This window comes from Aspergillus neoniger (assembly GCF_003184625.1).
Source record: "Aspergillus neoniger CBS 115656 unplaced genomic scaffold BO87scaffold_7, whole genome shotgun sequence".
NCBI classification, from domain to species: Eukaryota; Fungi; Ascomycota; class Eurotiomycetes; order Eurotiales; family Aspergillaceae; genus Aspergillus; species Aspergillus neoniger.
In genome coordinates this window covers 446,106-472,278 of record NW_020291135.1, presented here as the reverse complement: position 1 = coordinate 472,278, position 26,173 = coordinate 446,106, and the positions used below count along the sequence as shown (strand labels likewise).

Below are 26,173 nucleotides of genomic sequence, written 5' to 3'. Positions count from 1 at the left end.
ACACATTAGCAGTCTTGAAATCCCCATTATTTAGTCCATAAATACTTAATTCAGTTAGTTAGGTATATCCGAGCTAGCTAGCTGGCTAGCACTGTAGCAGCAAGTTGAATAAACAATCCAAATCCAACAACAACAACCAAAGGGAAATTATTGAGACTCATTCATTCCCACACATACACACACACACACAGACACACATGATCACATAAGATTAACATCACGATGGAAAATAAAGTAAAGATATAAAAAACCCCCCAATGAACCCTTCAACCTTCAACTCCCATAAACGTGATATGTGATAATACGTATGATCACGATCACAAACAACCCATATTCATAATGCTGCCAGTTAAAGCGAAATCCCACGCAAAACCCCTAATGACCGAAACCAGGAACCAAGTACGAAGAATAAACAAGACGCTGGTAAGATTTTTGTCCTTACCGCGCCCTAGTAGAAGACTGCATGCGCGGCTTGAATGGATCAGGGGCGGGGATGCCTGCTCTCCGCTTGGATTGGGGCTTGGGGCGGGAGAGTGTGTATCTATTAGAGGGATTGTTAGTATGCATTCTTTCATTGATGAGTGGTGGGTACATACTTGGCAAACGCCCTGGACAGAGCCTTCTTGCAGCTGATTTTCTGGCTACCGATGAAGGAATCGACGGTGACGGCGATGGCACGGTCGATGTCCTGTGCGGAACAGTATTCCGAGAGACGCATCTTGCAGAAGGATTCAGCAATACGCATGATGGCTTCGAGGTGACGGACCTGATGGATTGTTGGTCAGTCTTTTCTTGTCTCCTGGTATTGGTTCAAAGTAATAAGAAGGGGAACATACGGTGATGGGGTAGGCGCCGGTGGCCAGAGATTCGCGTCTCATGTCGGCGAATAGACGGGCAATCTTGTCTTGGTCGATCTGGTAGAGCTTGGGGTGGCAGCGTTCACGGGCGTAGAGGATGTATTTGCGGAGGAGTTCTTGAGGGATTTCGCCGTCCTTCTCATCCTCGCGTCGTTGCTTCTCGGCATCTCGAGTAGCAAGTTCCTCGTCCGTCAGGGGCAGGCGTTGTTTGGTCTTCTTGTCGATGCGGTAGCCGTCTTCGTCAATGGGGTGTCCATCTGCGTTAATCAGGTTGCCGTCTTGGTCGCGGAGAGGACGGGCGGGGTTGGCGCGGTGGTGGGACTCGATGACGAAGTTGGCGAGACGTTCATCCTCGCTTGGGTCGACAAGATCGCGGACGACGCAGAGAATGTCGAAACGCGAAAGAATGGGTTCGGTGAGTTGGACGTTCTCGGAGAAGGGTGCGCTGCTGTTGTAGCGGCCGCCGATGGGGTTGGCCGCAGCAACGACAGCACAGCGAGCCTGCAGGGTGGTCACGATACCGGCCTTGGAGATGGAGATGGTCTGTTGTTCCATGGCTTCGTGGATGGAGGTACGGTCCTGGTCGTTCATCTTGTCGAACTCATCGATCAAGCAGGTACCGCGGTCTGCCAGAACGAGGGCTCCTCCTTCAAGAGTCCATTCACTGGTGAGGGGATCGCGACGGACGCTGGCTGTCAAACCGACGGCACTGGCACCTTGACCGGTAGCGAAGACAGCTCTGTGGGCAGTCTTTTCGGTGTACTTGAGGAACTGGGACTTGGCGGTACCAGGGTCACCCAGAAGCAGGACGTTGATATCTCCACGAATGGACATCTTGCCTTGGGCTTCTTTGCTGACACCACCGAAGAGGGAGAGGGCGATGGCGGTCTTGACATCCAGGTGGCCGTAGATACTAGGGGCAACGGAGCGAACGATCTTGTCGACAATCTCAGGGTCCCTGGACAGGGTACGGATCTCGCGCTCATCTTCTTCGGTCAAGTGGAAACCAGCCAGCTGGTCGTGGGACTTGACAACGTGGTTGGCCTCAATGATCGTGGCGAACACAGGGAAGCCGTTCTTGTTGTTGAGCTGCGCATCGTAGCTGTTCCGGTAAATACCCGTCACCTCGATTTCATCACCGGGCTTGGCCGAATCGATGAGATCAGCGAGAAGGACGACCTCGCGCTGGCGGGGGAGACGACCGGCGGGGACGGAGCCCGGAGATTCTTGGAGGGTCAGTTTCTGGTAGTTGCGGTAAACGGTCTTCTCGGAGTGCACAGAGAAGGGTCCCTTGGACTGGCAGTTCTGGCAGTACGAGATCTTGACTTCCGCACTGGCTTCCTGTTGGAAGGGTCCAAGAGTGATGTTACACTTTCCGCAAACGAACATGACATATTTCAGTTGCGGGAAGACACCGGTACGGCGAGTAACGACACCGCTGACGCGGATAAGGCAGTTGAGATGGGACTGGCGCAGTTGACGGAGGGTATAGGAGACAGGGAGATCGGTAATGCGGACATGGATTTCGTTGTGGATATCGTGATATTGAGGGTAGTGGAAGAGAGTGACATCAAGCGCGACTTGGTCGAAGACCTTCAGCACCTCAGTGGGCTCGTTGGCAAGGAAGTATGCAAGAGCCGCTTTGGTTTCCAGTAGATGGGCGTAGGAAACTTCAAGGGATGCCGAGTTCACCTCACCAAGGGTCTTGATCTTGTTTCCGTAGACCGAAGCACCGGCAGGGTCGGTGTACTCTGTCAAGAAGGATTTGAATTCTCTGTAAATGGAGCGAAGGACTTGCGGCTGCAGAACCCAGTCTGTAAGGTTAGAAGCCTTGACATCAGTCAACTCCTCCAGGGAGAGCTCTTCCATGGCATCGTCACCCATCTCGACGTCGTCCCGATCTTCATCGTAGTGGTGTCTCCGGCGACGGGGTTGACGAGTGAGATCTATGTCACCATCCTCATCGTCCTGCAGGAAAGCTGCAGGCATGCGACGGCGACGTTCGAGTTCTCGATCTCTCTTGTTCATGCGGGCTTCGAGTTGACGACGAGTAGCGACATCAAGTTCCTCATGGTCGCCGTCATCGTCGATGTATTCTCCTCTGTACTGGTCGTCTGCTGTGCTTCGGTAATCTTTCTCGAAGTTGTCTCCAAACAGATCGATTCCGTCCTCGTCTTCAGCCATCTCGTCGATATCATCAATGTCACCCAGGAGCTCTGCTTCCTCATCGCGCTCGTTGTCATCATCGTCGAAAGGAAGCATGGGAGGGGAAGAAGGGGGGGCTATTGCCAGCGTTAGTATCAGGGACCAGCCATCCACCATAGCATGACTTACGACTCGAGGGGGGAACAACCGATGAGGTCTCATCATCGGGCTCTCTGGATCTCTTACGACGACCCAGGTTCCCTAGGCCGCGGTTTGCAGCAGAATTGCTGGGACGGAGTGGTGAACTGGGAAGACATTATTAGTATTCCGAATGTTTTGAGGGGCAACCAAACAAGGTGGTTCCAAGCAACATTGACAATCAATGGGCGAGGACATTACATACCTCATTGTGTGTGGTGTTCAGTCTGACAGGCGGGGAGGTGGAAGGGGCAGACTGAGGGAAGGTGAAGAGACAGCCGTGCAGAGGGTCTTTTTTTCTTTTCCGTTGGGCAACGCAGGAGTTCGAAGGGCCACAAGCTGAGAAGATCCTGGACTTGGCGCCGAACGCGTCTCCGAGACGCGCCAGTGACGCGTCCGTTTTCAATTAAACCCCGATTCGGAAATGCGACCCGCTCTGTGCCCAACGAAAAGTGGAATAAAAGATGCTTCGTGGATACACTCGACTTCTGGGCAGTGGGAAAATGGAGCTCTTGGTACGTCATGCAGAATAGTTCATATCGGAATTACTCCTCATGGTCTAGTTAAATTGTCACCGAGGTATGTACAGACTACAGCGGGGTGGTTCTGCAGGAGCGAGAAGGAATCCAACTGCGCTTATACTTAGCTACTAAAAGCATCGTCAATCAACACCAGAGCCTGCAACAAATATTAGATACAGAATCCCATCAATTAGTTTATTATACTTTTGAAAGAAACCTTTCAGACCATCAATTAGAAGTCTCAACCTGGTGAAATTAGAGCAGATTACCAACCACATAAGTGCAAACACGGCAAACACTTTACGGTTGCGCGCCGGCGCGTTCCCATCGCCGCCGCTCAGCCTCCTCCGTATGCGCAACCATCACCGATCCTTCAGACTTCAAAACCCGATCAAGTTCTTCGAATAGGAACCTTGATTTGTGATTATTTCTATATTGCGTGACGGACATTCGATAAACATGGCCAACACCGAGTCGGGCGACCCGGCCCTCAATGCCGGACAGGCACTGAACGGACAGACTACCGCAGGGCGCCGCGAGAGCTTCAGCTCTCAAAACTCGCAGACCGCGAAGGAGTGAGTCTTCATCGACCTGCAACGCGCATGCACTGGGGATACATCGCAAAATTTGTTGCGCAGACAACTAATGTCTCTATAGATTCATTGAATCGCAGATTCGACTTGAAGCCGATGCGCGTGAAGTCCTCCCATATGTAAGCTTACCTTGCCTACGTATCGATGAGAGAAAAGTGAAGAATTATAAAACATACTAACATCTATACAAGTCATTCGATACTTGTACACAAGACTTAGGACCCCTTCGCCAATCTCTCTTCGCCTGCCTTACCTGCAATCCCTCCACCTCCGAAGAGTCATATACCCCCGCCGCCGTGTGCTACTCATGCTCCATCTCCTGCCATGGCGAACACGATCTCGTCGAGCTCTTCAACAAGCGGAACTTTGTCTGCGACTGTGGAACAACCCGCATGCCCGCCACCTCGCCATGCACCCTTCGGAACGACCCCAAGACCGGCACGAAAGGCGTGCACTCAGAGCAACCTCACCAAGGCAACAAATACAACCACAACTTCCAGAACAAGTTTTGCGGATGCGGCGAGGACTATGACCCGCATAAGGAACGCGGTACGATGTTCCAGTGTTTGGGTCTGGGCACAGTAGAGACCAGTGGTTGTGGTGAAGACTGGTGGCACCCAGAATGTCTGATTGGCCTGCCGCGCGACTGGTACAAGGCTGCGAAGAAAGATGGAGAGGCAGCCGACGATGACGAGGAAGAAGAGACTCCCCTTCCGCCCGGATTCCCCGCAGAAGAGGACTTTGCGATCTTCCTCTGCTACAAGTGCGTCGACTCGAATCCCTGGGTAAAGCGCTACGCAGGAACACCAGGCTTCCTACCCCCAGTATACAAAGAAGGCGGACTCGCCAAACCCTCAGAAGAGGAAACCAAACCCACCACCACCGAACAAGCCAACCAGACTACAGAACCAGAGCAACCCAGCAACCCCAAGAAACGCAAAGCGGACGACAGCGCCGACGAAGAAAGCGATCCTGCTCCGAAGCGACCAAAAGAGGAGCCTACAGAAGATCCCAAGCCCGAAAACAGCGACACGACCACCCCTACCACTGAATCCAAACCCGACACATCCCAAGACACCGACAAAACCACCACCACACCCACCGACTCAAAACCTACCACCACCAGCGAAGACACCACCAACCCCTCCCCACCCAAACACACCCACCTCCCCACAACCCCCCCAACCCGCACCTTCTCCCTCTTCCTGAAAGACGACTTCCGCGACCACTTCTGCCGCTGCCGCGACTGCTACCCACACCTCGCATCGCACCCTCAACTGCGCGAAGAAGAGGAGACCTACGAACCGCCCATGTCCGAAGACGGCGACGGCGAGGGTCCAAACGGCGGAGGCAGCACCGGCACAGGCAGCCTTCTGGACCGGGGTGAAGCAGCACTGAGCAACATCGACCGAGTGCGCGCTATCGAGGGCGCAATGGTGTACAACCATCTGCGCGATAAGGTCAAGGAGTTTCTGAAGCCGTTTGCGGAGACGGGTAAGGCGGTTAGTGCGGAGGATATCAAGTCCTATTTTGAGAAGTTGAGGGGTGATGAGCAGTCCATTCGGGATGCCGCGTCTTCTGCTGCTGGGGGTGGTGGGGGTGGTGATGATGGGGGTGGTGGGGAAGGGGGTGGTCGGAGGGAGCAGAGTGGTATGTATATGTCCTTTTATCCCCTTGAGATTGGATGTGGATTTACTAACTTGGTGGTTATCTCTAGGATATTGATTTTGTTATGGTTTGTATGGGATTGGTTGATGTTAGGATACTGGGATCGGATTAAGGTACTATTATCTATGGGTTGGGGAGGGCGTCATTTGCATTTAATTTAAAGATTATCGGCATATTCTGGAGATGTCAAGATTGAACACATATGATACCGTGTCACAAATTTGAAGTTGGCTCATTTCATTGTATACATGCTTGCTAGTTCGGAGTTTCCCTAATTTCTAGCTTTGTGCACGAAGATAAGCATATTTGCAAGATAAAAAAAGAAAAAACGCCAGTTCCAAATGCATATCTAGAAATCCGCACAAATGCCACCCCACCCTAAACGCCTTATAAAACCAAACAATCTGCATACATTTACAAAAAATCATCACTCTTTCAAGCGCTTGGTTGCCCTTCCCAACAGACTATCATCAGGCAATCCGCTGCGTTTCGTGCCAGGTAGGCTACCAGAGCGGATATCGTTGTCATCCTGCGTCACCCGACGATGAGGATACTTGCCCTCAAATCCTTCGAAGCAATTGGCGGATATAGGGCCCCCGTTCTTGAAGTAGGGATGCTCGAGAGCTTCTTGCGCGGTGATCCTCTTGGTCGGGTCGTATTCCAGTAGGCGTGACAGCAGATCGAAACCATCTGCCCCGGGTGTGCCAGCACTCGAGTTGGCGGAGTACCCGTTGTTCTTCAGGCAGCTCTGATACCAGCCTTCTAGGTTGGACGATCGATTAAAATGCCCCGGGGCACGCGACATTGCCAATGACTGCAGCTGCGAATATTCTGGCATGGACACGATGCCAGGCCAAATCTCCTTGGTTGGGAGCCCCATAATCTCGATAATCTTCATCATCTGATTGCGCTGGAATGGTACCGTCTTTTTACTGTCCATCTTGGCTTCCTCGCCTTTGAAAATGGGGCGGAGCGATAGCAGCTCCGCAAAAATGCACCCGACGGCCCATAAGTCAACAGCTGGGGTGTAGTGCCGACTACCCATCAAGAGCTCAGGGGCACGGTACCAGATGGTGACGACAACCTTGTCTCCAGAAAAGAGAGAGTTAAGAGGTTTGTAGAAGAGACGGGCAAGTCCCAAATCTCCAATGCGAATCGCACCACTTGAAGTCACCAAGATGTTTGCTGGTTTGAGGTCCCGATGCAGTACCCAGTTGGTGTGAAGATACAGTAAGCCATTGAGCAGCTGAAATAGGATCGATCTAACCATCAAGGCCGGGATGGCATGCCTTTGCGGTTGGGTGTGATGATGAATAATCTGGAGCAGATCATGCTCTGTGTACTCAAAGACCATGAAGATACACTTGTCCTCCAGGATAATCTCTGCCAACTGCACTACATTGGGATGGTCCAATTCTGAGCACAAGGCCATTTCTCGGATGGCCGATTGGGAAAGACCGGTATACTGAATAATTTCGCCTTCTTTGTCCGGCTTGAACCTATAGCGGGTAAGTCATGTGATGAAGTCAATATGCCGGGAGTGGGATGCCAACTTTTTGATCGCGAATTCCCCCTTCTGGCCATTTTTGCCAATGGCCTTGTAGACACGGCCATAAGTACCACTACTGATAAATCCCACAATGTGGTATCTATCGCGCACACGTACTTTGCTGGTGTAACCAGAGCCGGGAGGCTTCCTCGCATCTAGACTCTCTTTATACAAGGTGTCAGCAGGGAGACTATGCACTTGTCCACAATCAACGTAAGAATTCAACAGCCAATTAAATTCCACGAGCAAGGATCAAGGGGGAGTGAAAAAAAGTCCGAAAGACCAAAAGGAATAGGGGTGAAAAGGGGAGAGCTAATGGGGGAAAGGAGGATGAGGAGGATGAGGCGAGATTGTTGCAGCCTCTATAACCGGCCGAAAGACGGCGGGTTAGTCTGGAGAGGGAAAGCCATTACCACGTGGATAAAACCCGCCGAGAGAATTATAGAACGGGAAGCTCCTTCCAAACATCATGGAAAAAGAACAGACAGAACAGCCGTTAACAGGCGTGGAGACAGGGACTGCTCAAGGGCATTTAACGATTATATAAGGAAAGATAGAATAGTAGTAGTAGATCTGACAGCAGCGCAAGGTTCAACCAAAGTACATGGTGACGGAGCGGGTTCAGACAGCGATCAATAATAGTAATAAGAAAATAAAAAGTGGCAACACGGGCGAAAAGAGGGTGCTCGGAAGGGGAAAGACAGGAAAAGCGTCAAGTCAAGCTAAGCAGAGGCAGAGTAACAGTAACCGGTATTACCATCAACAGCAGCCTGCAGGCTCTTCTTCAGCGACAGACTTTGGCTGACGGTGGCCGCAGCGGGCCTGGAAGTCGTACTTAACGGGCCGGACGAGGAAGGCGGGTTTGTCAGACTCATGGACGAGGTGGAGGCGACCGGAAAAGGGAGTCAGAATCAGAGAGCGAGGAGGGAGGAGGGAGAGATGATGATTAGTTCGTTAGGGGAAAGTGGTCAGGTCAGAAGAGGGTACTTTTAGGCTATCCGTGGAAACTGCAACGCTGCGATGGAGTCCGGGAACCATACGCGGAGACACTGATCTCCACCACTATGGGGAAAGCACAAAAGGTCCAACAGCAAGCCTGCAGGATGAAAGATGGTCAGTGAGTTGAGACGGACCAACACGCGCCGAGAGGAGTGGGAAAAAAACAAGAAGGACTTAAAGCCAAAAAGGCAAATAAGAGGGAAACACCGCAAAGCCAAAAGCCAAAAACCGGCGCCAAGGAGAGAGTGAGTGAGTGGGTGAATGAATGAATGAAAGAGTGAGGCTGCATCGGAGGGAAAGTGGCTGACTCATCACTCTGAGCCCTCCCCTCCTCACCCAAGCAATCAATCAATTTATCAATCCATCCATCAACAAATACACAATATATGATAATATTTGTACTTTGTAGGATATTTGAACCCTGTCTAGCTTGTGTTTCTACAATTGACCTATATCAATGATTCATTGCTGTCCTTCGTACTTTATTTCTCCAAAATACACCATCTGCAAGCCATCCACTGCACTCCCTCCTGTTGATAAGACTCCTCCCCCTGGATTCCCCCCGATAACGCGGAGTTTCCTTGTCCCGATTATAGACGCCCATCCGCAACGTCATCAACACGCTGCTCCTCTCCGACTGACTGCTATTCCCTCCCATTCATCCAGGTGCAATGACCGGGTAACAGCAGATCTGTCCCCCATTTACTGACCGAGAGCTCTGTGGATGATTGAGACCCCTCGTACTCAACAACGTCCCAACCACAATCATGGTCTCTCCAGAGCCGATCCGATCTCGGGTCACGCCATACTTGATCTACCTCGTGTTTATCACAACATTAGGACCACTCCAATTCGGTTATCACCTGGTAAGTTTTACCTTTTCCCAACTACAACCTCAAACCCTCCGGCTCATACTGACACTTACTATTCGACAGGCCGAACTTAATGCCCCTCAGGCGGTGATCACCTGCGAGCGGAAGAGCATCCATTCTTCCACCGAGGCACTCTCTCTACCACAATGTATCCCCATGAACGCTTCGCAATTCGGCCTGGTGTCGTCAATCTACACCCTTGGTGGACTCTTAGGAGCCCTGCTGGCGGGGCCAGTTGCTACCAAACATGGTCGCCTCTTTGCTCTGCGAGCAACCACTCTATTCTTCATCCTGGGGCCCGTGGCTGAAACATGCGCATCCAACATTCCCCTTCTAAGCTTGGGCCGGCTGCTGTCCGGCATTGGAGCAGGAGCTGCGATTGTCGTCGGCCCCATCTACATTTCTGAAATCGCTCCACCCAGCGCTAGAGGTTTCTTTGGTGCCTTCACGCAGGTCATGACCAACGTCGGCATCCTATTAACCCAGTCCCTCGGATACTTCCTAAGCGAGGGCAGCAAATGGCGATTCATCCTCGCCATTGCCGGCTTCATCGGAGCCCTCCAGCTCCTCGGTCTCACTCTAGTCCCAGAAAGCCCCACCTGGCTCGCCGAGCACCAGAAGAGCAGTCTAGCCAGACAAGTCCTGCAACGGCTGCGCGGAAAGGACGCAGACATCGAAGAGGAAATCGAAGGATGGCCATCCTCAACCGCAGGACCAACAGATGACATCTCCGGCGAAGAGCAATCGCTCCTCACGCCACCATCCGGCAACATGCCACCCAAACAACCCCCCGTCACCATCTTCCATGCCATCACTAACCCCTCCTACCGACCAGCCATCATCGCCGTCGTCGGCGTCATGGTCTCCCAACAATTCACCGGCATCAACAGCATCATCATGTACAGCGTCTCCCTCTTACAAACCATCCTCCCCACCACCGCCGCCCTCCTCACCGTCATCATCTCCGCCATCAACCTCATCATCACCCTCGCCTGCTCCCCTCTCCCCGACAAAATCGGCCGTCGATCCTGCCTCCTCCTCAGCATCACCGGCATGGGATTCAATTCCATGCTCCTAGCCCTAGCCATCTACTTCAACCAAAAGGTCCTCTCCGCTATCGCCGTCCTCCTCTTCGTCTCCTGCTTCGCCGTCGGCCTAGGCCCCGTCCCATTCATCCTCGCCTCGGAGCTCGTCGGCCCCGAAGCCGTCGGCGCCACGCAAAGCTGCGCCCTAGCTGCCAATTGGATCGCTACTTTCGTAGTAGCGCAGTTCTTTCCCATGTTGAATGATGCTCTTGGTGGACGTGGTAAGATCTTTTGGGTCTTTACGGGCATGGCGTGTCTCCTTGGTGGGTTTATTTATTGGCGTGTTCCGGAGACGAAGGGGAAGGCCAGTGCGGATGAGGTCTGGGGGAGGGATGATCATCGACGACGGGACTAATATCAGATTGTAGCTGTTGGGGTATCTTGCGTAATATATCTATATGGTCCGTATCTTTTTGAGTGCTTACAGTATGAGATATATAGCCTCCTTCAATTGATCAATTAAGTAAGGTTTACTATATTTAGCAAGCTTGGTATGGTTTACCCGTAGGTCTCGCTTTTAGTTCCGTTCGGTGACATTGAGAGTGATGACATGGTCTAACAAAAGTAGTAATGTGATATGGGTGTGTAAGTTTGAGATTGCGCTGCGAAGATGTATGTGTGAAAGACAGATGGAACGCTCCTTGGCATTACCAGTGATAATATACTTTTCGATGAGTCAACTGCTTTGAATAACATGAACGCTAAAGTGATATTAGTGTAGTAGTATGTTCTTAGTCAAATCTAAACATGAAACTAGCCCGCCAATGCAACAAGGTAGTAGAAGATATCCCAGTCTAGCCGCTATGCTGTATACCTGCTTGTCGTAATCGAGAGAAAAACTCTAGTGATGAATCCGCAAACGCTAACAGACATGTCTAGTCATAACGTCAATCATTCATATCCAACACTTCATAATTCATCATGGTAAAAATCATGAAAATACCCGTATCGATCTGCACCCACTGCAGATTCATACAACCCCCATGGCCAGCATCACTTGCTAGCTGACATTTGTGGCGGGGCACGTGGCTGTATCTCCATTGGCGTAGCAGACTCCTCGGTAGACGCCTCCGACATCAGACGGTCTCTTGCCCTTTCAGGATCCCAGGACGCGGCATTTTTGCCGCAGTTGACTTTGGCCTCCTCTAACCACTTTTCCCATGCATCGGTCGATGGGGCCAGGCCTCCTTTTCGCACCCATTCGACCTCCTTGGTCTTCTGAATCGCCTCCCACAAGGCTCTAGTGTAGTTCTTCGTCTTTTTCGGCTTGCCTTCCTCCACCTTATATCGGCTCAAGTCCCACATTTGCCCCGGATCCATCAGCAAGGCCAGGGCAAAGTATAGGATATTCAGGATGATGTATGCGACGCCGACGGCAATCTGCATCGTCAATCCGCAGTTACTGAAGAGAATGATTGCCGCCATGAGAAGGACCGTGCTGCAAGCCAAAAGTGCTTGGTGGCCTCGAGTCTTGAACACGTAGCGACAGCTTTCTGCTCCCCCGTACAGCTCTCTCGTTATTTCTTCGGGGCATTCGACCACTATAAAAGCCCCATTACGCGTCTTCATGACAATATCCCCCTTCATCACCTTGGTTTTGGTCGTACGGGTGGATAGCCTCGGATACCATTGCGCAGATAGACAGGCAGCGCTGGTAGACAATGACATGGCGGCGAGGGCGACGAGGGCCACGCCGTCGTTGATCATACCTGCCCAGATGAAGAGGCCGATGGTCATTAGAATTGAAATCAAGGTCACTAGATTTAGCGCACTGAGCGACTTCAACGGGACGATGACCTCTTTCTTGTCGTCATCCGGCTGGCTTTTTTGCTCGGCATCATTTTGCGTTCCTCCACTTTCGACATCGTCCACCTCTGCTGCGCTTTTGATGGTGTCCTTCTCCGGTTCCCGATATGTAATCTTGTAGGACCGAAACTCATACTCCTCCAGCTCCTCGAGCTTGTGGATCACATTGGCGAAAAAATTGAGTTCGGTGAAGTGCGTACCGGATTTGACGCCAATGATGGTGACTTCCTTGACAGAGGGGAGTCGGTTGGGCCGATCTGTATCCAGCAGTGATTCAGGGGCGGGTAGGATACGTGGGAACCCGGCAAATGGGGACGCCGTGATTGCCTGCTTATGCTTTTCAATAGAGGATCCTCCAATAATGGCCAAAAGGGAGACGATATCAAACCGCCAGCTCTGTGCTTCGGAATCGAGCGTCGTCGGAAACCAGCCCATGTTGTCTTCAAATCAAATTATGGCAGTGAATATTTGCAGGAATGTGCCCGAAGGATAAGTTTGCTGCAGAATCACTGTTCAAACATGGATATGAAGTGAATCTTCCAGCAAGATGGCGGGGTATTCGATGGACCATGTAAATGTAGGTCACGGAGAGTTGGCAGAGGTAAGGAGTCTTATAAGCATCAGTGGAGGAACCCAAAGGAAGCACTGCAATTTTTGGCGAGCTGAAGGTCTGCCTTGGCCAATCGATCGACCGCAGCAAAAGCTGCCAGCCACCTGTACTCCATATGATAGGTGGTGCTCAGGTGTTCGGCTGAGGTTGATTTGCATCCCGAACCGCTGCTGCATTAGCGGCCAGCCTAGTCGTGGACCCGACTCGGCCGCCCACAGCTTGACTGCATCAAAGCCTCAGTCAGCTGGAAGGCGGTATGGATGATGCATCAAGAGAGGGGGGGAGGCGATTTCATCTTTCCCAACAGGCCAGAGACCCGTCAAATAGTTCTGCAGTTGTTGGGTATCCGTTTTGCGTGGATAGCTGGATGAGAGCCGACCAGGAGCGTTGGCTTGAAACTCCAGTGGCTGGGTGCCTCGAGAGATCTGAGGAGTTCGTGGCATCGATAGAGACCCTTAGTACGTAGTAATCATTTGGCCAACCATAGGAATGAGTCTGCTGCAGCTTATCCCAATTTAGGCCGAAGGCAAACAACTAACCATGTCAGAGGTCCCTATTCGCTGATCAGTCTTGAAGTCATGGCTCGACAAGTGTACTTCGAACCCACTCAGCTGAGCGACGGTCGCTCCTGCCCTCACCTTCTCTAAAATACCAGCTTGGGTAGCTATGAGCTGTTGGTTCGTCAATACATTGGTTTGGAATTAAGGATATGATGTGAAAGTGCCAGATGGTGGTGGAAGAGGTACTCTTAACTAGTGCTACCATGTTGTGGTAGCACTTACCGTAAATACTATGGCGAAGAGCGACCCTTGTCTATACAGCAATAACCCCGCCAATGCACAGCACAGCAGCTGAGCCGTGCTGGATGGTCAGTGAAAATTCCACCTTGAATCCATAGAGGTGATCTATTTCTCTGGGATCGATTGCGAGGTCGGCGTTAACCCGCAAGTAGCAGTTTACTCCGCAGCAAGGGACTGTGCAAAAACGTGTCGCCTCGGGAGACCCCAGATTGACGGGATGAACTGTTGGTGGTCGTACAGGGAAGTAAATCTGATCCTGATTGAGCCAGGTGATAGATTTGTATCTTGTAAAGCCTTACTCCGTACGATGCGCAACCAGCTTGAATGCTCCGTCAACTGACCAGTCACTTTCATCATTCTTCGTGACTTAAGTACGTAGCTTGAGCTTCGTTTCCACAAGCATCCATGTTTAAATAAATATTTTATCGGTGAGAACTTCACCGATAGTGAAGTCCGCCTAAGCACAAACTATGATCATCTGCTACACGTAGCTAATTATCGACAGTCGAGACCCTTAAAGCTGCAAAGCATTTGACCGATGAGCCGAACCATGGTTCAAGCATGAGGAAGTGGAGAGGAAAACTGCCTAATGCCTTTGTTTCTCAGAATTACCAGAGTGACTTCATTTTCACCGCCTCCAGGCAACCATCTTTAATCGGGCTTTGCTTCCGACAGTCGCCCAGTCCTTAGTAGACTTACTACTCATACCACCTTCCATTCGATATTTTCGGTCATTCATGAATCATAGACTTGATGACTTACTCCGGGGGTGGGGGGTTTACAGGGCTGAAGCAGAGACAGCGAGGCAGTGATCCATAGCCCCTCCGTTGTCGTCTTTGCCCGAGTGAATCTCACGTTAGACACATACATTGGATGCTTCCGGATCGAGGGGCAGTCGATCTACTGGATGGATTCGCTCTCATTGGATCTGAGCCTTGGATGAAACTATGAGGGGTTCTCAGATGACGTTCAGGCAGCAAGAAATGTGCTCGGCAATAGTAGTAATTGGATTTGGATTCGGATTCCGATGTTCCGTACATAGCCAGTGGATGAACTCTCCAGATGTAGAGAGCATACGAGACAAGAGTTCAGACAAGACGATCGGTAAGTGGTCCAGATGGGAGAGCTCGGAAATAGCCACCACCCCATTAGCCACAACCCCCATCCACTCTACGAAGTAGTAGTAGTACTACTAGGCTGCCAGTTTTCCTTTCCTTTCTCCATTTCACAAGACTCATGATCACTCGCCCGGTGGGCCTGAACGTCTTATCTACCAGCTTGTCCACTTCTTCCAGCACCTTCTAGCCCTATAGCATTCGACGAATTACCAGGGTCCAATTTAATAGGAGGAGTTTCAATCATCCAGGGCGTAACCGGCGGCTTCCGCAACTCCTCACTTGCTCCCGTTGTTGGGAATTGGGGATTCGCTGCAGCCCATTAATCTTGTTGTAGCTTCCCAAACAGCAGAATAAATCAGAGTCTTGGGAACTCCGAGGTTCAAGTACAAGAAGGAGCCCATCGAGGAGGACTCAAAAAAAGGGACTCACGGACTTGACTGACTGACTTGAACAGTACGACATCCACCCCAAAAACCCCACTCATAATACGAGTGCTGCTGCAGTCAGTCAGTTGCTGTTGTGCTTTCCTTCTCCTTTTTCCCAGACCCAGTTTCCGTCTCCATCGTCGATTATTCTTAGTACCCCTTAGCTTTGACTATTATTATTATCATTATTCCTATTATTACTGCCGACCTGGTTGTTGTTTTTGTTGTTGGGGTGGTTCCTCCCTCCCCAGTCGTCGTATTATTATTCTTATTACTATTATTACTGTATTCATCCCGTCCAAGTCCGTGCATTAAGCTTTCCCTCTCTTTCCACCCCATTTTCGTTGTCACCGGTTTTGTGGGCGCAATGCTCCTGGCCTTGCATCTCTAGAAACAAAAAGGTGCCAATTGCAGGGTGGGTGAAGTTCTCCTGTTGATTCCCGTACTGTCCGATCGTGGCTCCGTCTCCTGGTTTCACTGGGCGGAACCAGACACAGTGAGAGCATCACTTAGTAGTACTTTTAGATCAGCCGGCAGTTCGTCCTGACAGGCAACCACACCGTGACACCTCTTCGTCACGGTGGCCGGGGAGCTCTGGCCGCTTTTCCAATGTACTATATTTCCCAATAGCTCTCCATGGCACTTGATTGATGCGATAGTTCTTCTCTAATACCGCTTTCCCTGTCCAGTTTCCCGTGTTGACGCGACGTGTCCTGTCCTCCTCCGCCTTCGTCGAGCCTGTTTCCCCCGCACTTCCGGCCGGTCACCATGGTGCGGTTACCATTGCCACAACGTCTCAGCAGCCATCTGAGCACGAAAAGCAATAACCCCACTCCCGGTCAAAGCAGGAGTACAAGTCCGATGCGAATGCCTGAGCAGAAGCCGTTAATCCTGAAAGTCTCCGCCATTCGGGTGAGTGAGAATGTCGCATCTACGAGCGCGCGGAGCTCTACGGAAGCTCTGACCACAGTTCCATTGATCCGCTAACCCAGGTCGCATATACCTTCAGGGACGAAATCTTGCAGCTAAGGATCGAGGAGGGACTAGCGATCCGGTGAGTCTCCCCTTTTCAATTAATGGCAAAATCAAGCATCTCGTTTTGGACCTTCGTGGCTGACGAAAACCTCCTCTTCTGCAGTACTTGGTAGTCACGCTCGGAGACGCACGACAATCAACACCCACAATTCCCAAGACCTTGAATCCAGAATGGAACGTGACATTCGAGATGCCAGTGGTTGGCGTACCGCTGTTGGAGTGCATTTGTTGGGACCATGATAGATTCGGCAAAGATTACCTGGGCGAGTTCGACATAGCACTGGAAGATATCTTTCAGAACGGTGACGTTCATCAGCAGGTAGGCGCCCGTTTCGTGTGGCTTGGATCGAGCTGAGCTGACATATGCCCTCAAGCCAAAATGGTATACACTCAAGTCCAAGCGAAAACCAACTAAAAAGAAGGACAGTATGGTCTCTGGGGAGATTCTTCTGAAATTTTCACTCCTCGACGCATCGAATCCGAACGCTTCGCCCACGGACACCTATCACAAGTTCAAAACGATGGTGTCCTCTGGAGATGAGGAGGATGATTTCCCGCAGATCCCGTCCATCACGCTGGATGATGTCGACAGAGAGGAAGAAACCTCGGATGAGACAGACGACCCTACGAAACCCGAGGTTGTCGAGAAGAGAAGACGCAGACTACGGCTCAAGCGCTTGAAGCGCAAATCTCTTGCCGCTAGAGCCTATCAATTCTCAGGTGCTGGTAACGGAGTACAGGGTATCGTTTTCATGGAAATTGTCAAAGTGACAGACCTTCCGCCGGAACGGAATGGTAAGACGCGCCGCCTCCTATGGCTCCTACTTCTTTGCTAACCCGCAACAGTGACGCGCACTTCCTTTGACATGGATCCATTCGTGGTCACATCTCTCGGCAGAAAGACGCTTCGAACGCCGGTCGTGCGTCACAATCTCAACCCGGTTTATAACGAGAAGATGGTATTTCAGGTTATGAAACACGAACAATCTTATACTATCGGATTCACCGTCATGGACAGAGACAAGTTCTCTGGAAACGACTTTGTCGCTTCCGCTTCGTTCCCGGTCCAGACGCTCATAAAGTCCGCTCCCGAGGCCGACCCCGAAACTGGTCTATACAAGTTCGTCGACCCGACTCTGGATCCCACAGGGGCCGAGCAAGGTCATTCCAGCCGGCCCTCAGAGATAAGAATCGCCATCAGCAGATCGCCTTCGGCCAACAGCTTGTCAACGTCACCCAAATTTGGCACAACACCCAGAGGTTCTTCTACTTCCTTATCAAGCCAGACACTGCAGGAACAGTCTTCGACATTGCTACCTCCACGGAGTATCCCTGAAATTCCCGAGAGTAGCCAGCCTTCAACCCCAACAGCGGCCAGTTTCGACGGCGACCCGATCGGACCGCTCGAGTCGAATGGCCTTCAGGTCTATCGGATACAACTGGCCCTGAAAAACAAAGAAAGATGGGAAGATAAGCACTTCCCTGAACTATTTGTCAAGGCGAAATACATGCCTTATCGTGCACTGCGGCAGCAGTTCTGGAGACTCATGCTTAGACAGTATGATGCCGATGAGAGCGGCCGGATTGACAAAGTTGAGCTCACGACGATGCTTGACACTCTTGGATCAACCCTGAAGGAATCTACGATCGACAGCTTCTTCGAACGGTTCAGCACGGAGAATGAGCCCAAGGATACTATGGATCTGACATTCGACCAGGCTGTGATATGCCTGGAAGATACACTTCAGGCTCTGCAGAAAGACCCCGGCTCACCCCCCAAGAAACTCTCGCCCACGCCGTCGACCGCTAGCCGTGAGAGTGATGAACAATCAAGCGGTGATGAACTCACCATGGAACCTCGCCCACACAATGCCAATCCTCAGACTACTTCAGTACCGACATTGTCGAGTGATGAGCAGCCGAGCTCCACGGAGGAGGACCTCCTTCCAGATGACCTGGGAGATGAACGAGGTGTGGAACACGTCATCGAACTCCGAGAATGTCCTCTATGTCATCAACCGCGCCTCTCTTCACGCTCGGATGCCGACATTATCACACACATTGCTACCTGTGCCAGCCGGGACTGGAGACAGGTAGACAACCTCGTCATGGGTGGATTCGTAACATCGAGCCAGGCCCAGCGCAAGTGGTACACCAAGGTGATCACCAAGATCTCCTATGGTGGGTATAAGCTGGGTGCCAACTCGGCCAACATCCTCGTTCAGGATCGAATCACTGGCCAGATCAATGAAGAGCGTATGAGCGTCTATGTCCGGCTGGGAATCCGGCTTCTATATAAGGGCCTCAAGAGTCGAGAAATGGAAAAGAAGAGAAGTATGACTACCCGCTTGCTGCTTCCAGCATGACTCGCACATAACTAACCCTCTATCACAGTCCGCAAGATCTTGAAGTCGCTCAGTATCAAACAGGGCAGGAAGTACGATGACCCGGCATCGGCCAGTCAAATCCGGGATTTTATCAATTTCCATCAACTCGATATGTCTGAGGTCTTGCTCCCAGTGGAGAAGTTCAAGAACTTCAACGAATTCTTCTACCGTGCCCTCAAGCCCGGTGCTCGGCCCTGCTCAGCCCCTGAGGAGCCCGGGATCGTAGTATCGCCTGCTGATTGCCGAGCGGTCGTGTTTGACCGCTTGGAGGAAGCGACCGGAATCTGGGTCAAGGGTAGGGAGTTCTCCGTTGCTCGACTTCTGGGCGACGCATATCCTGAGGATGTGCAACGCTTCAAGAATGGAGCGTTGGGAATCTTCCGTCTCGCACCGCAGGACTACCACCGCTTTCATATCCCCGTGGACGGTGTCTTGGGCGAACCCAAGACCATTGAAGGTGAATACTACACTGTCAACCCGATGGCGATTCGTTCTGCGTTGGACGTTTATGGCGAAAATGTGCGAGTTTTGGTACCCATTGATTCTGTGGCTCACGGCCGTGTCATGGTGGTCTGCGTGGGAGCCATGATGGTGGGAAGCACGGTCATTACGCGGAAGGCGGGAGAGAAGGTCTCCCGGGCTGAAGAGCTTGGATACTTCAAGTTTGGAGGAAGTACTCTTCTGCTTCTGTTTGAAGAGGGTGCCGTGAACTTCGACAGTGACCTGGTGGACAATTCGAAGGGTCCTTTGGAAACATTGGTAAGCCACCTTCCATTCTGATTCTCATACGTTGTCGATGCTAACATGCCCTGTCCGTTGCAGATCCGAGTCGGCATGTCTGTGGGCCACAGCCCTGGCGTCGCTCAATATGAGCCCGACATGCCGAAGAAGACCGAGGATGTCTCTTTGGAGGAGATGCAAGCCGCCAAGCGCCGAATCGAAGGCAGTCTGGCACCACCGACTGATGCGGCGGCCTTTGAATAGGAAAGGACCAGCGCGTAACATGCGTGTTATCTTTCCGCGATTCTCTTGAGGTGACTCAATTGAAGGATGATTCATTTCGGGCGTTTACTGGTACATGATCACGGCCAGGAGCCGTCATAGCGATTTGGAGCACACTTGTAAAGAATACTTACCTACCATGACGAAGCCGGACGACTACTGGAAGCAAGCAATCATGCGGGGCTGTACACATTGATTAGATACTAGAATATACGTAATGGACATAGTTGCAAATATTGAACCTATTATTTATCACAACTTGGACATAGTAAGATAGAGTAAGTGAGTGACTTTGACTGCATTTCGCGGGCCACCAGCGGTGTCACCCGAAACGGGCCTAGCGTCGTCCCCACGCGCCACGACCAAAACAAGCGCGTGCTGCGGCAACTCGCAAGAGCCAAATCCCCCCGTCATCCCGACGCCAGAGCTTGGCCCTTCTGCGCAAGGAGCCCTGTGGGAGTTTCTGCCATCCTATCTTCAATCTCGATTCGCCTGTCTCAATCGGTCGCCCGCTGTCGCCGCGTCTTCTGAACGGGTGGTTGTACCGCGCAACCCGGCTATCGACAACACGTCCCTCGGACCGCCCACACCACCCCCCCGTTTTGCGTCCCGTCGAAAGCTACCCGTCGACTACCTGCGACCGCGCGATCCCGCATTCCACCAACCTATCCCAGGTCCAAAAAGAAAAACGGAGGAGTCTGTCCAAAGCACGATTGTCAATCCCAGCTAGTACTTGTCGCTTGTGGATTGTTCCGGGAGTGGAAGGATTTGGCGGTGACGGAGAGGTTCCTATCAACAACAGAAGCGGGAGGAATTCTTCGCGGCCAGCTTCAGCTCCAGCTACCATTTGCGCTTGATTTCTTCCCGGCAGGAGAAACATAAACACTGCGCGGGACAGAACTGTATTCGGCTTCTTCGCAGTTTGATATCTACGCTCCTTACTCTTTTTTCATTTGTTGCCCGCCCTTACGACCCCGCCTTTTGAGTCCCGGTCCTGACATGACCGTCACTGTTTTGACTACCTCTACCACCAAGACGAAACGTCGCGAACCGTTACTGGCCCTTGATATGGCAACGTCCCAGGCGCAGGCGCGTCCTGCCGCGCCTGGAAGAAGTTCGGGGAGGAGAACGAGCGCGCGATTGAGTTTGAATAAGCAGGATCGGGGTGAGGAGAAGCTGAGTGCTGCGGAGAAGAAACGGAAGGCTGGTGAGTGACCTTGTGCGATTGGAACGAAGGGCGATCGCAGTGGCGGTGATTGTCTTATGCGATGAGGGTAATGGATGAATTGCTAATGCCTCGGCTTGGGTTTATAGTGTTTGAGGAGGATATCGAGGGGTTCCAGTTCTCCCGCATCACGACCAAAAAGGCTAAACCATCAGAGCCTAAGAAGGTACCGTCACCTGTCCCGGAAGAGCCGGCACAACCATCGCCGAGGCGAGGTCGACCGCCGAAGAAGCGGGTAGAGGAGAAGAAGACGCAGGTTGCGGAGGAACCGAAGAAACAGGCTGAAGGGACGGGGAAGAGGAGAACGAGAGGCGCTGCGAAAAGCTCAGTAGCCCCGGTCGAGCCTGCGCCTGAGCCGGAACCGCAACCGCAACCGCAACCACAGCAACAGCGTGCTACACGCTCAACACGAAAACACGACCAAGTCGAGACGGTGCCGTTGGAGAAGAAGCGGAGGAAAGGCAGGCCGAGTAACTCGAAGACCGATGCACTTCAACAAGAGCAGTCTCAACCGCAACCGCAATCGCAACCACGCAATGGCTTTGTGTCGCCAGAGCCGCAACAGTCCGGAACTGCTACTACAATTGCGCTGCCGTTGGCGGATACGCCAGTAATCCAGCGCAACAAGGAGATGCGGGGAAAGAAATCTGTGAAAGGGGGGAATCGACGGAGCAGTCTTGGGATGAGAGGACGGCGAGCCAGCTCGCTGATTGACTCGGGGGCGTCTAATGGTGGGCAATTCGTGTCATGAGTGTCTGATGAATGCTAACAGTGTTGCAGCATTACCGCACAAGAAGGTTGATACCGCAGATTTCTACAAGCATATCGCGGCTGATCTGCCGGAGCCTCGGAGGATGCGTCAGCTCCTGATATGGTGTGGCACGCGGGCAATGGGTGACAAGCCATCTGGGTCGCGCTCAGAGGACGAGAGCGCCCGTTTAGCCGGTACGTTCGATAATGAGGAAGTGTATGCATAAGCTAACAAATCCCAGCGCGAGTCATCCAGGAGGAGCTGCTGAAGGAGTTCTCCAGCAACTCGGAGCTTTCCAACTGGTTTGGAAGAGAGGATGCTATCCCTCCGACTCTGGTGGTCAAGAAGGAGAACCCAAAGAACATCCAAAACGCGGAGAAGATCCAGGAACTGGAAGAGCAAATACAAAGGTACGCAGTGTCTGATGGGCAGCAGCAGGCGGAAGCTAACAGCTACGTGTCAAGGCTGCAAAAAGAGCGACATGCTCTCAATGCACTCCTACGGCCAGCAGACATCCCTCGAATCAAGCCTGCACCAGCCGAACAACCCGAATCCGACTCCGTCCCATCATCACAACCATCACCGCCCGAACAAATCGACCTGTCTCTATTAGAACCGTCGCAACGAGAAATCTTTGCACAAATAAACCCCGAAGCCGCCAAACAACAACAACCAGACACTCAGCCCATGGAAACCGAGCCAGCAGCGCCCGAACCAAACCTCTTACCCCAAATGTCACCCTCTACCGTCTCCACCCGACTCTCTCGCATCACCAACTCACTCGCACCGACCCTCGACTCCCTCGCCGCTGGCATCCACGACATCGACCTCTACCGCACCATGTCCGATACAGTCTCGACCCGCATCCTCCGCATCTGCGCCGAGCGCCTCGACGAGCGCGACGCACGTCGTCGACTCGCGACAGCCGAATCCAGCGCCGACGAAACCAACAACCGTCAAGACCTCAGCCTCCGACCACGACCCCGAGAAGACCTCGGCGTGATTCTGGGGGCGTTAAGCCGGGTAGAGCGTCGCTCGACGTAGTCTCGGTACCAATCACATAGGATGACGCTTGTTACTATACATATCCATGAAAGGGAGGGAAGGGAGCGGTTCATTACAATCTGTTATGTCATGTATTTGCGGACTGGGCTGTGCAGGGCAGGGCAGGGACTAGCCTTGGCGTTTGATAAATTCTAATTTCGTTTTGGTTGGGCGTTAATTTTTTTTTTCTCTTCAGCAATGGAGTTGGGGTGTGTATGAATGGATGGATGGATGGAAGATGGATGGGGATAGGACAGGACAGGACATGGTCAGTAGGATGAATAAATAGTATACTACTCTCAGTACATTATCTGAGTGAAGCTCAATCCTTCAGATTTATCCAATTACATGTCCATAGAAAGTAGCAACAACAAGGGGAGTAAAATATCCAACACACAATACAACACGGATAATGGTCATAGATAATCCCACAAGACAGACAGACAGGTAGGTACTTTCCTGTAAGTGAACTACATATTACTATAGATAGTAAATAAAGTGCTGACTAGCATGCGCATAACACATGCACCTATTCTAGTCCAATCAAGTCTAGACTACTAAGTATGTAGAAGACTAGAATTGAATTACAAACCGGTTTCTATTCCTCTTTACGCTTATTGATTGGCGGATAGTGCTTAGTGCTTAGTGCTTATTTTAGATATATTGTTCATACCCTTGAAGTTTGGAAGATGTGCAGGGCGTGCAAATGATCTGCAGTGGCTAAGCAAAGGTACTGGGGATTACGCGTCCTCAGGGATGGTGGACTGGACTTGCAGTTCCAAGGTGGTGGATGAAATGCACATGAATGAATGAATGAATGAATAGAAACATGCTGAATTATCTAGAATGATGCATCATCATTCATGGATGATTAAGATGGTGGTGGTGGTGGTGGTGGTGGTGGTGGTGGTGGTTTATTTTTAGATACGTAGCATCATCATTTTATACATAACAGGCTTTTGAGGTGGTATGGTATGTTTCAGCCTGGATTGATGGATGGGGTTACTGTGTAAGGGAAGTGGCGATAGTAGAAGTAGTATGAAGTATGAAGTAACTTAAGATTGGCTCTCTGTGTAAGTATCATATTTAGTCTTAGAGTGTAAGTAAGTAAGGAAAGGGTTAAGTGTTGTGAAATAATTCCTTGTTATTTAGGTTGGAATGTGGGATTGTTTCTCTTTCGGTGCCAGGTACTAGTAAAAGAATGTTATAGAATTATAGAGTTATATAGAATAGAATAAGTACTGGGGATTATGTAGAATGAGGGGGAGCAGAACAAGGTATGATACCTATGATATGTCACTAGAATAGTAGCAAGGGGAAGAAGGGTCACCATATCACTCCGTAGTAGTAGTACTTAGTATCAACAGTTGAAGACTCTGAATCCGCACTACTATTATTTGCCATAAGACTTCAGATATATATTTACGAGTCACTACATACATGAATTGCGTCGATTAGTATGATGATGGCCAAATTACTTCTTGACTTTTATATATATATATATATATTGTTTCGATCTTATTGATGACTGATCTCATCACTAGAAGCCAGCATATAGATTCATTCATAGAATAAAGATGCTGATAGACATTAGTATCTTGAGTACTAGTATCTTGATAACCTACTTATCTAGTAAACTACAAGTGGTTCTATAAAGAACTTCTACCTTTGGTACTACTAGTAGTAATTAATGTAATTGATGGTTATTATTCATATATTAATGAGTTTATCCAAGTATTGATGACCTACTCAACTCATTTATAGTCTAGTTGACAAACCTACCCGTTCTCAAACAGCTCACTACCCACGTACCTAAATAGCAAACGATCAAGTGACTGCAGATCAAAACACCTCGTATTCTTCTAGAACTAATGAACTACCCACCGATCAACATAGGTAATCATGGACGTTTTCGTTGGGCAGCAATCAATTCTGTCCCCTTCCCCTTTTATTTCCCGAAAGGTTGTTTTGGTCGTTATCAGAGAAAGAAAGAAAAGACGCGAGGCAGAGTGGGGAAGGGAGATGATCGACTAGCGGCAATGACGAGGTTCCGATAGTTTCGGCTAGGTACAGTGGTTGCTGGAGTAGCGTGGCTTAGTTTCTTAGGTTTCAGGTTCTGCCGGTTAGATAGGGGATGAGTATCCAGCATCAGTAGTGTATATTGTGGAGAGAATAGATATGGTCATGTGGTTGTATCTGGTGCTGTAACCTGGTATGGTTTAGCTAGGAGCTAGACAATGTTAGGTGATTGGGTGCGTACATGATGTGATGTGTTGATCATGAAGATTTAAGAGATCAGTAGTTAATACTATGTCTCATTATTAGCTTATTTGTCGTGTGATGATCAGGAAATAATTGTAAGTTCTTGTGTGATGGAGAGTCCGACGCACGGATGCCAAGCTAGGAGATACAAACCTTGTGTTATTTTGGTGTTTGGTGTGTGTGCATGTGTTTCTAAATGCAGTTATCTCTGGCGACTCCTGATGAATTGCGTTATCCTCTGGTAGCACTTGCTGCTGGCTCTGATTTGTACTGGATAAAGTTCAAGTTGTACACGCTGCATATTATGCGGGGTTCTGATCAGCATCTGCTGAGAGGTACTGTTAGCCAGTCGGCACATTTTTCAAGTAATATGAAAGTGCCCAATCAAAGTACTTGGAGAATGGATCCATGTGAACGCGACTGTTATCAGCGGCGAGGCTCAAGGCCTAGACCTGGAATAGTCATCTTCAACGACAGCTTGATCCCCCGGAAGTCTGCGGAGAAGCACCTCGTGTCTGATGTCAATATAGACCAGCTGACAGCATCATGACCGATCGGTCTAGACAGTCACTGGAAGAAGCATCGAAGGTTCATGTAAGGACTGGATGGATGGGTGGAGCCCAGTCAGCCAGCAAGATGGTAGCTCGACGCTGGCCTGGACTGCTAAGGTTCCAATATATAACCTTTCCGGTGCTCCAGGCATCCTCGCCAAGTACCTGGCTGTGGCAACAGCAGCATCAATTGGACTTGACGTGTGAGTCATTGAGTCATCGCTCATTGCATTGAGATATTTTCTTCTTGTCTGAGGAAGTTTGACTGCTGCTGTTGTGCCACGCGGATTGATCAGGTGGCTTGTTGCTGCAGCCGCAGATGGCCAACTGCGCGATCAGGAGAAAGGCTCCGGGGAGCATTCCAGGCCATTGAGGAACATAAACCGGCCAGACAAGAATGAGAGAAAATGTCTGACAGTCAAGTAAAGGTACAAAAGTACATCGGGCCAGGCGGGTTCAACTGTCAAATAAGCTCTGCCCCACCCCTGACAAGGCCCGGAAAGAGTTGAACCAAGGAGCCTTCTCGCCCGAGCCACCGGTGGCTGATCTACGGGCGCTGACAGTCAGCGCTCGTGGATGATGCCGGGTGTCTACCATGCCCGATTACATTCATTGTGCTACTCTGCACTGAAGAATGTGAATGCCATTATTGCACAGATCCCCAAGCGAT

At 50.9% G+C, this 26,173-nt stretch overlaps 7 protein-coding genes across 7 annotated transcripts; 4 read left to right on the top strand and 3 right to left on the bottom strand.

Annotated features, from left to right (window-relative positions):
* Positions 1-25: 25 nt before the first annotated feature.
* BO87DRAFT_413789 (MCM DNA helicase complex subunit MCM2) lies at positions 26-3,499 on the bottom strand. The gene is made up of 5 exons (XM_025626595.1): positions 3,406-3,499; positions 3,192-3,307; positions 837-3,139; positions 597-766; positions 26-541 (listed from the first exon to the last, which is right to left on the bottom strand). Exons 1-5 carry the CDS (start codon positions 3,408-3,410, stop codon positions 439-441), a joined length of 2,697 nt encoding a protein of 898 aa, XP_025482528.1. The 5' UTR covers positions 3,411-3,499; the 3' UTR covers positions 26-438.
* A 595-nt stretch (positions 3,500-4,094) lies between these two features.
* Positions 4,095-6,039, top strand: BO87DRAFT_413788 (putative metaphase-anaphase transition protein (Mlo2); the record flags this gene model as incomplete). Its single annotated transcript, XM_025626594.1, has 4 exons — positions 4,095-4,296; positions 4,379-4,433; positions 4,506-5,964; positions 6,032-6,039. The coding sequence occupies exons 1-4, from the start codon at positions 4,181-4,183 to the stop codon at positions 6,037-6,039; spliced, it is 1,638 nt and encodes a 545-aa protein (XP_025482527.1). The 5' UTR covers positions 4,095-4,180.
* Positions 6,040-6,196: 157 nt separating this feature from the next.
* On the bottom strand, positions 6,197-8,753 carry ssn3 (cyclin-dependent serine/threonine protein kinase SSN3). The gene is made up of 3 exons (XM_025622712.1): positions 8,289-8,753; positions 7,536-7,695; positions 6,197-7,481 (listed from the first exon to the last, which is right to left on the bottom strand). The coding sequence occupies exons 1-3, from the start codon at positions 8,404-8,406 to the stop codon at positions 6,410-6,412; spliced, it is 1,350 nt and encodes a 449-aa protein (XP_025482526.1). The 5' UTR covers positions 8,407-8,753; the 3' UTR covers positions 6,197-6,409.
* A 168-nt stretch (positions 8,754-8,921) lies between these two features.
* BO87DRAFT_374094 (putative MFS glucose transporter) lies at positions 8,922-10,903 on the top strand. Its single transcript, XM_025622711.1, has 2 exons — positions 8,922-9,396; positions 9,466-10,903. Exons 1-2 carry the CDS (start codon positions 9,298-9,300, stop codon positions 10,840-10,842), a joined length of 1,476 nt encoding a protein of 491 aa, XP_025482525.1. The 5' UTR covers positions 8,922-9,297; the 3' UTR covers positions 10,843-10,903.
* A 239-nt stretch (positions 10,904-11,142) lies between these two features.
* BO87DRAFT_220124 (uncharacterized protein) lies at positions 11,143-12,943 on the bottom strand. The gene has a single exon (XM_025618680.1). It carries the CDS (start codon positions 12,726-12,728, stop codon positions 11,481-11,483), a length of 1,248 nt encoding a protein of 415 aa, XP_025482524.1. The 5' UTR covers positions 12,729-12,943; the 3' UTR covers positions 11,143-11,480.
* A 2,613-nt stretch (positions 12,944-15,556) lies between these two features.
* BO87DRAFT_413784 (putative phosphatidylserine decarboxylase Psd2) lies at positions 15,557-19,901 on the top strand. The gene is made up of 7 exons (XM_025626593.1): positions 15,557-16,158; positions 16,256-16,300; positions 16,385-16,600; positions 16,656-17,076; positions 17,128-18,615; positions 18,676-19,427; positions 19,491-19,901. Exons 1-7 carry the CDS (start codon positions 16,015-16,017, stop codon positions 19,650-19,652), a joined length of 3,228 nt encoding a protein of 1,075 aa, XP_025482523.1. The 5' UTR covers positions 15,557-16,014; the 3' UTR covers positions 19,653-19,901.
* Positions 19,902-20,535: 634 nt separating this feature from the next.
* Positions 20,536-22,734, top strand: BO87DRAFT_220053 (Mis12-Mtw1 family protein). The gene is made up of 5 exons (XM_025618679.1): positions 20,536-20,877; positions 20,985-21,626; positions 21,676-21,840; positions 21,888-22,056; positions 22,111-22,734. The coding sequence occupies exons 1-5, from the start codon at positions 20,670-20,672 to the stop codon at positions 22,688-22,690; spliced, it is 1,764 nt and encodes a 587-aa protein (XP_025482522.1). The 5' UTR covers positions 20,536-20,669; the 3' UTR covers positions 22,691-22,734.
* Positions 22,735-26,173: the final 3,439 nt, after the last annotated feature.

What these genes read in the sequence shown, in the direction of transcription:
- BO87DRAFT_413784 (XM_025626593.1), top strand. Translation starts at nt 16,015, where the DNA reads ATGGTGCGGTTACCATTGCCACAACGTCTCAGCAGCCATCTGAGCACG. An exon ending in CCTTCCGCCGGAACGGAATG is followed by an intron (nt 17,077 to 17,127) that starts GTAAGACGCGCC and finishes AACCCGCAACAG; the next exon opens with TGACGCGCACTTCCTTTGAC. An exon ending in AGGGTCCTTTGGAAACATTG is followed by an intron (nt 19,428 to 19,490) that starts GTAAGCCACCTT and finishes TGTCCGTTGCAG; the next exon opens with ATCCGAGTCGGCATGTCTGT.
- BO87DRAFT_220053 (XM_025618679.1), top strand. Translation starts at nt 20,670, where the DNA reads ATGACCGTCACTGTTTTGACTACCTCTACCACCAAGACGAAACGTCGC. An exon ending in TGACTCGGGGGCGTCTAATG is followed by an intron (nt 21,627 to 21,675) that starts GTGGGCAATTCG and finishes ACAGTGTTGCAG; the next exon opens with CATTACCGCACAAGAAGGTT. An exon ending in CTGGAAGAGCAAATACAAAG is followed by an intron (nt 22,057 to 22,110) that starts GTACGCAGTGTC and finishes CTACGTGTCAAG; the next exon opens with GCTGCAAAAAGAGCGACATG.
- BO87DRAFT_220124 (XM_025618680.1), bottom strand. Translation starts at nt 12,728, where the DNA reads ATGGGCTGGTTTCCGACGACGCTCGATTCCGAAGCACAGAGCTGGCGG.
- BO87DRAFT_374094 (XM_025622711.1), top strand. Translation starts at nt 9,298, where the DNA reads ATGGTCTCTCCAGAGCCGATCCGATCTCGGGTCACGCCATACTTGATC. An exon ending in TCCAATTCGGTTATCACCTG is followed by an intron (nt 9,397 to 9,465) that starts GTAAGTTTTACC and finishes ACTATTCGACAG; the next exon opens with GCCGAACTTAATGCCCCTCA.
- ssn3 (XM_025622712.1), bottom strand. Translation starts at nt 8,406, where the DNA reads ATGAGTCTGACAAACCCGCCTTCCTCGTCCGGCCCGTTAAGTACGACT. An exon ending in CCTGCAGGCTGCTGTTGATG is followed by an intron (nt 7,696 to 8,288) that starts GTAATACCGGTT and finishes CCTTGTATAAAG; the next exon opens with AGAGTCTAGATGCGAGGAAG. An exon ending in GGGGAATTCGCGATCAAAAA is followed by an intron (nt 7,482 to 7,535) that starts GTTGGCATCCCA and finishes TACCCGCTATAG; the next exon opens with GTTCAAGCCGGACAAAGAAG.
- BO87DRAFT_413789 (XM_025626595.1), bottom strand. An exon ending in CCGGCGCCTACCCCATCACC is followed by an intron (nt 767 to 836) that starts GTATGTTCCCCT and finishes ACAATCCATCAG; the next exon opens with GTCCGTCACCTCGAAGCCAT. An exon ending in CTGTCCAGGGCGTTTGCCAA is followed by an intron (nt 542 to 596) that starts GTATGTACCCAC and finishes TCCCTCTAATAG; the next exon opens with ATACACACTCTCCCGCCCCA.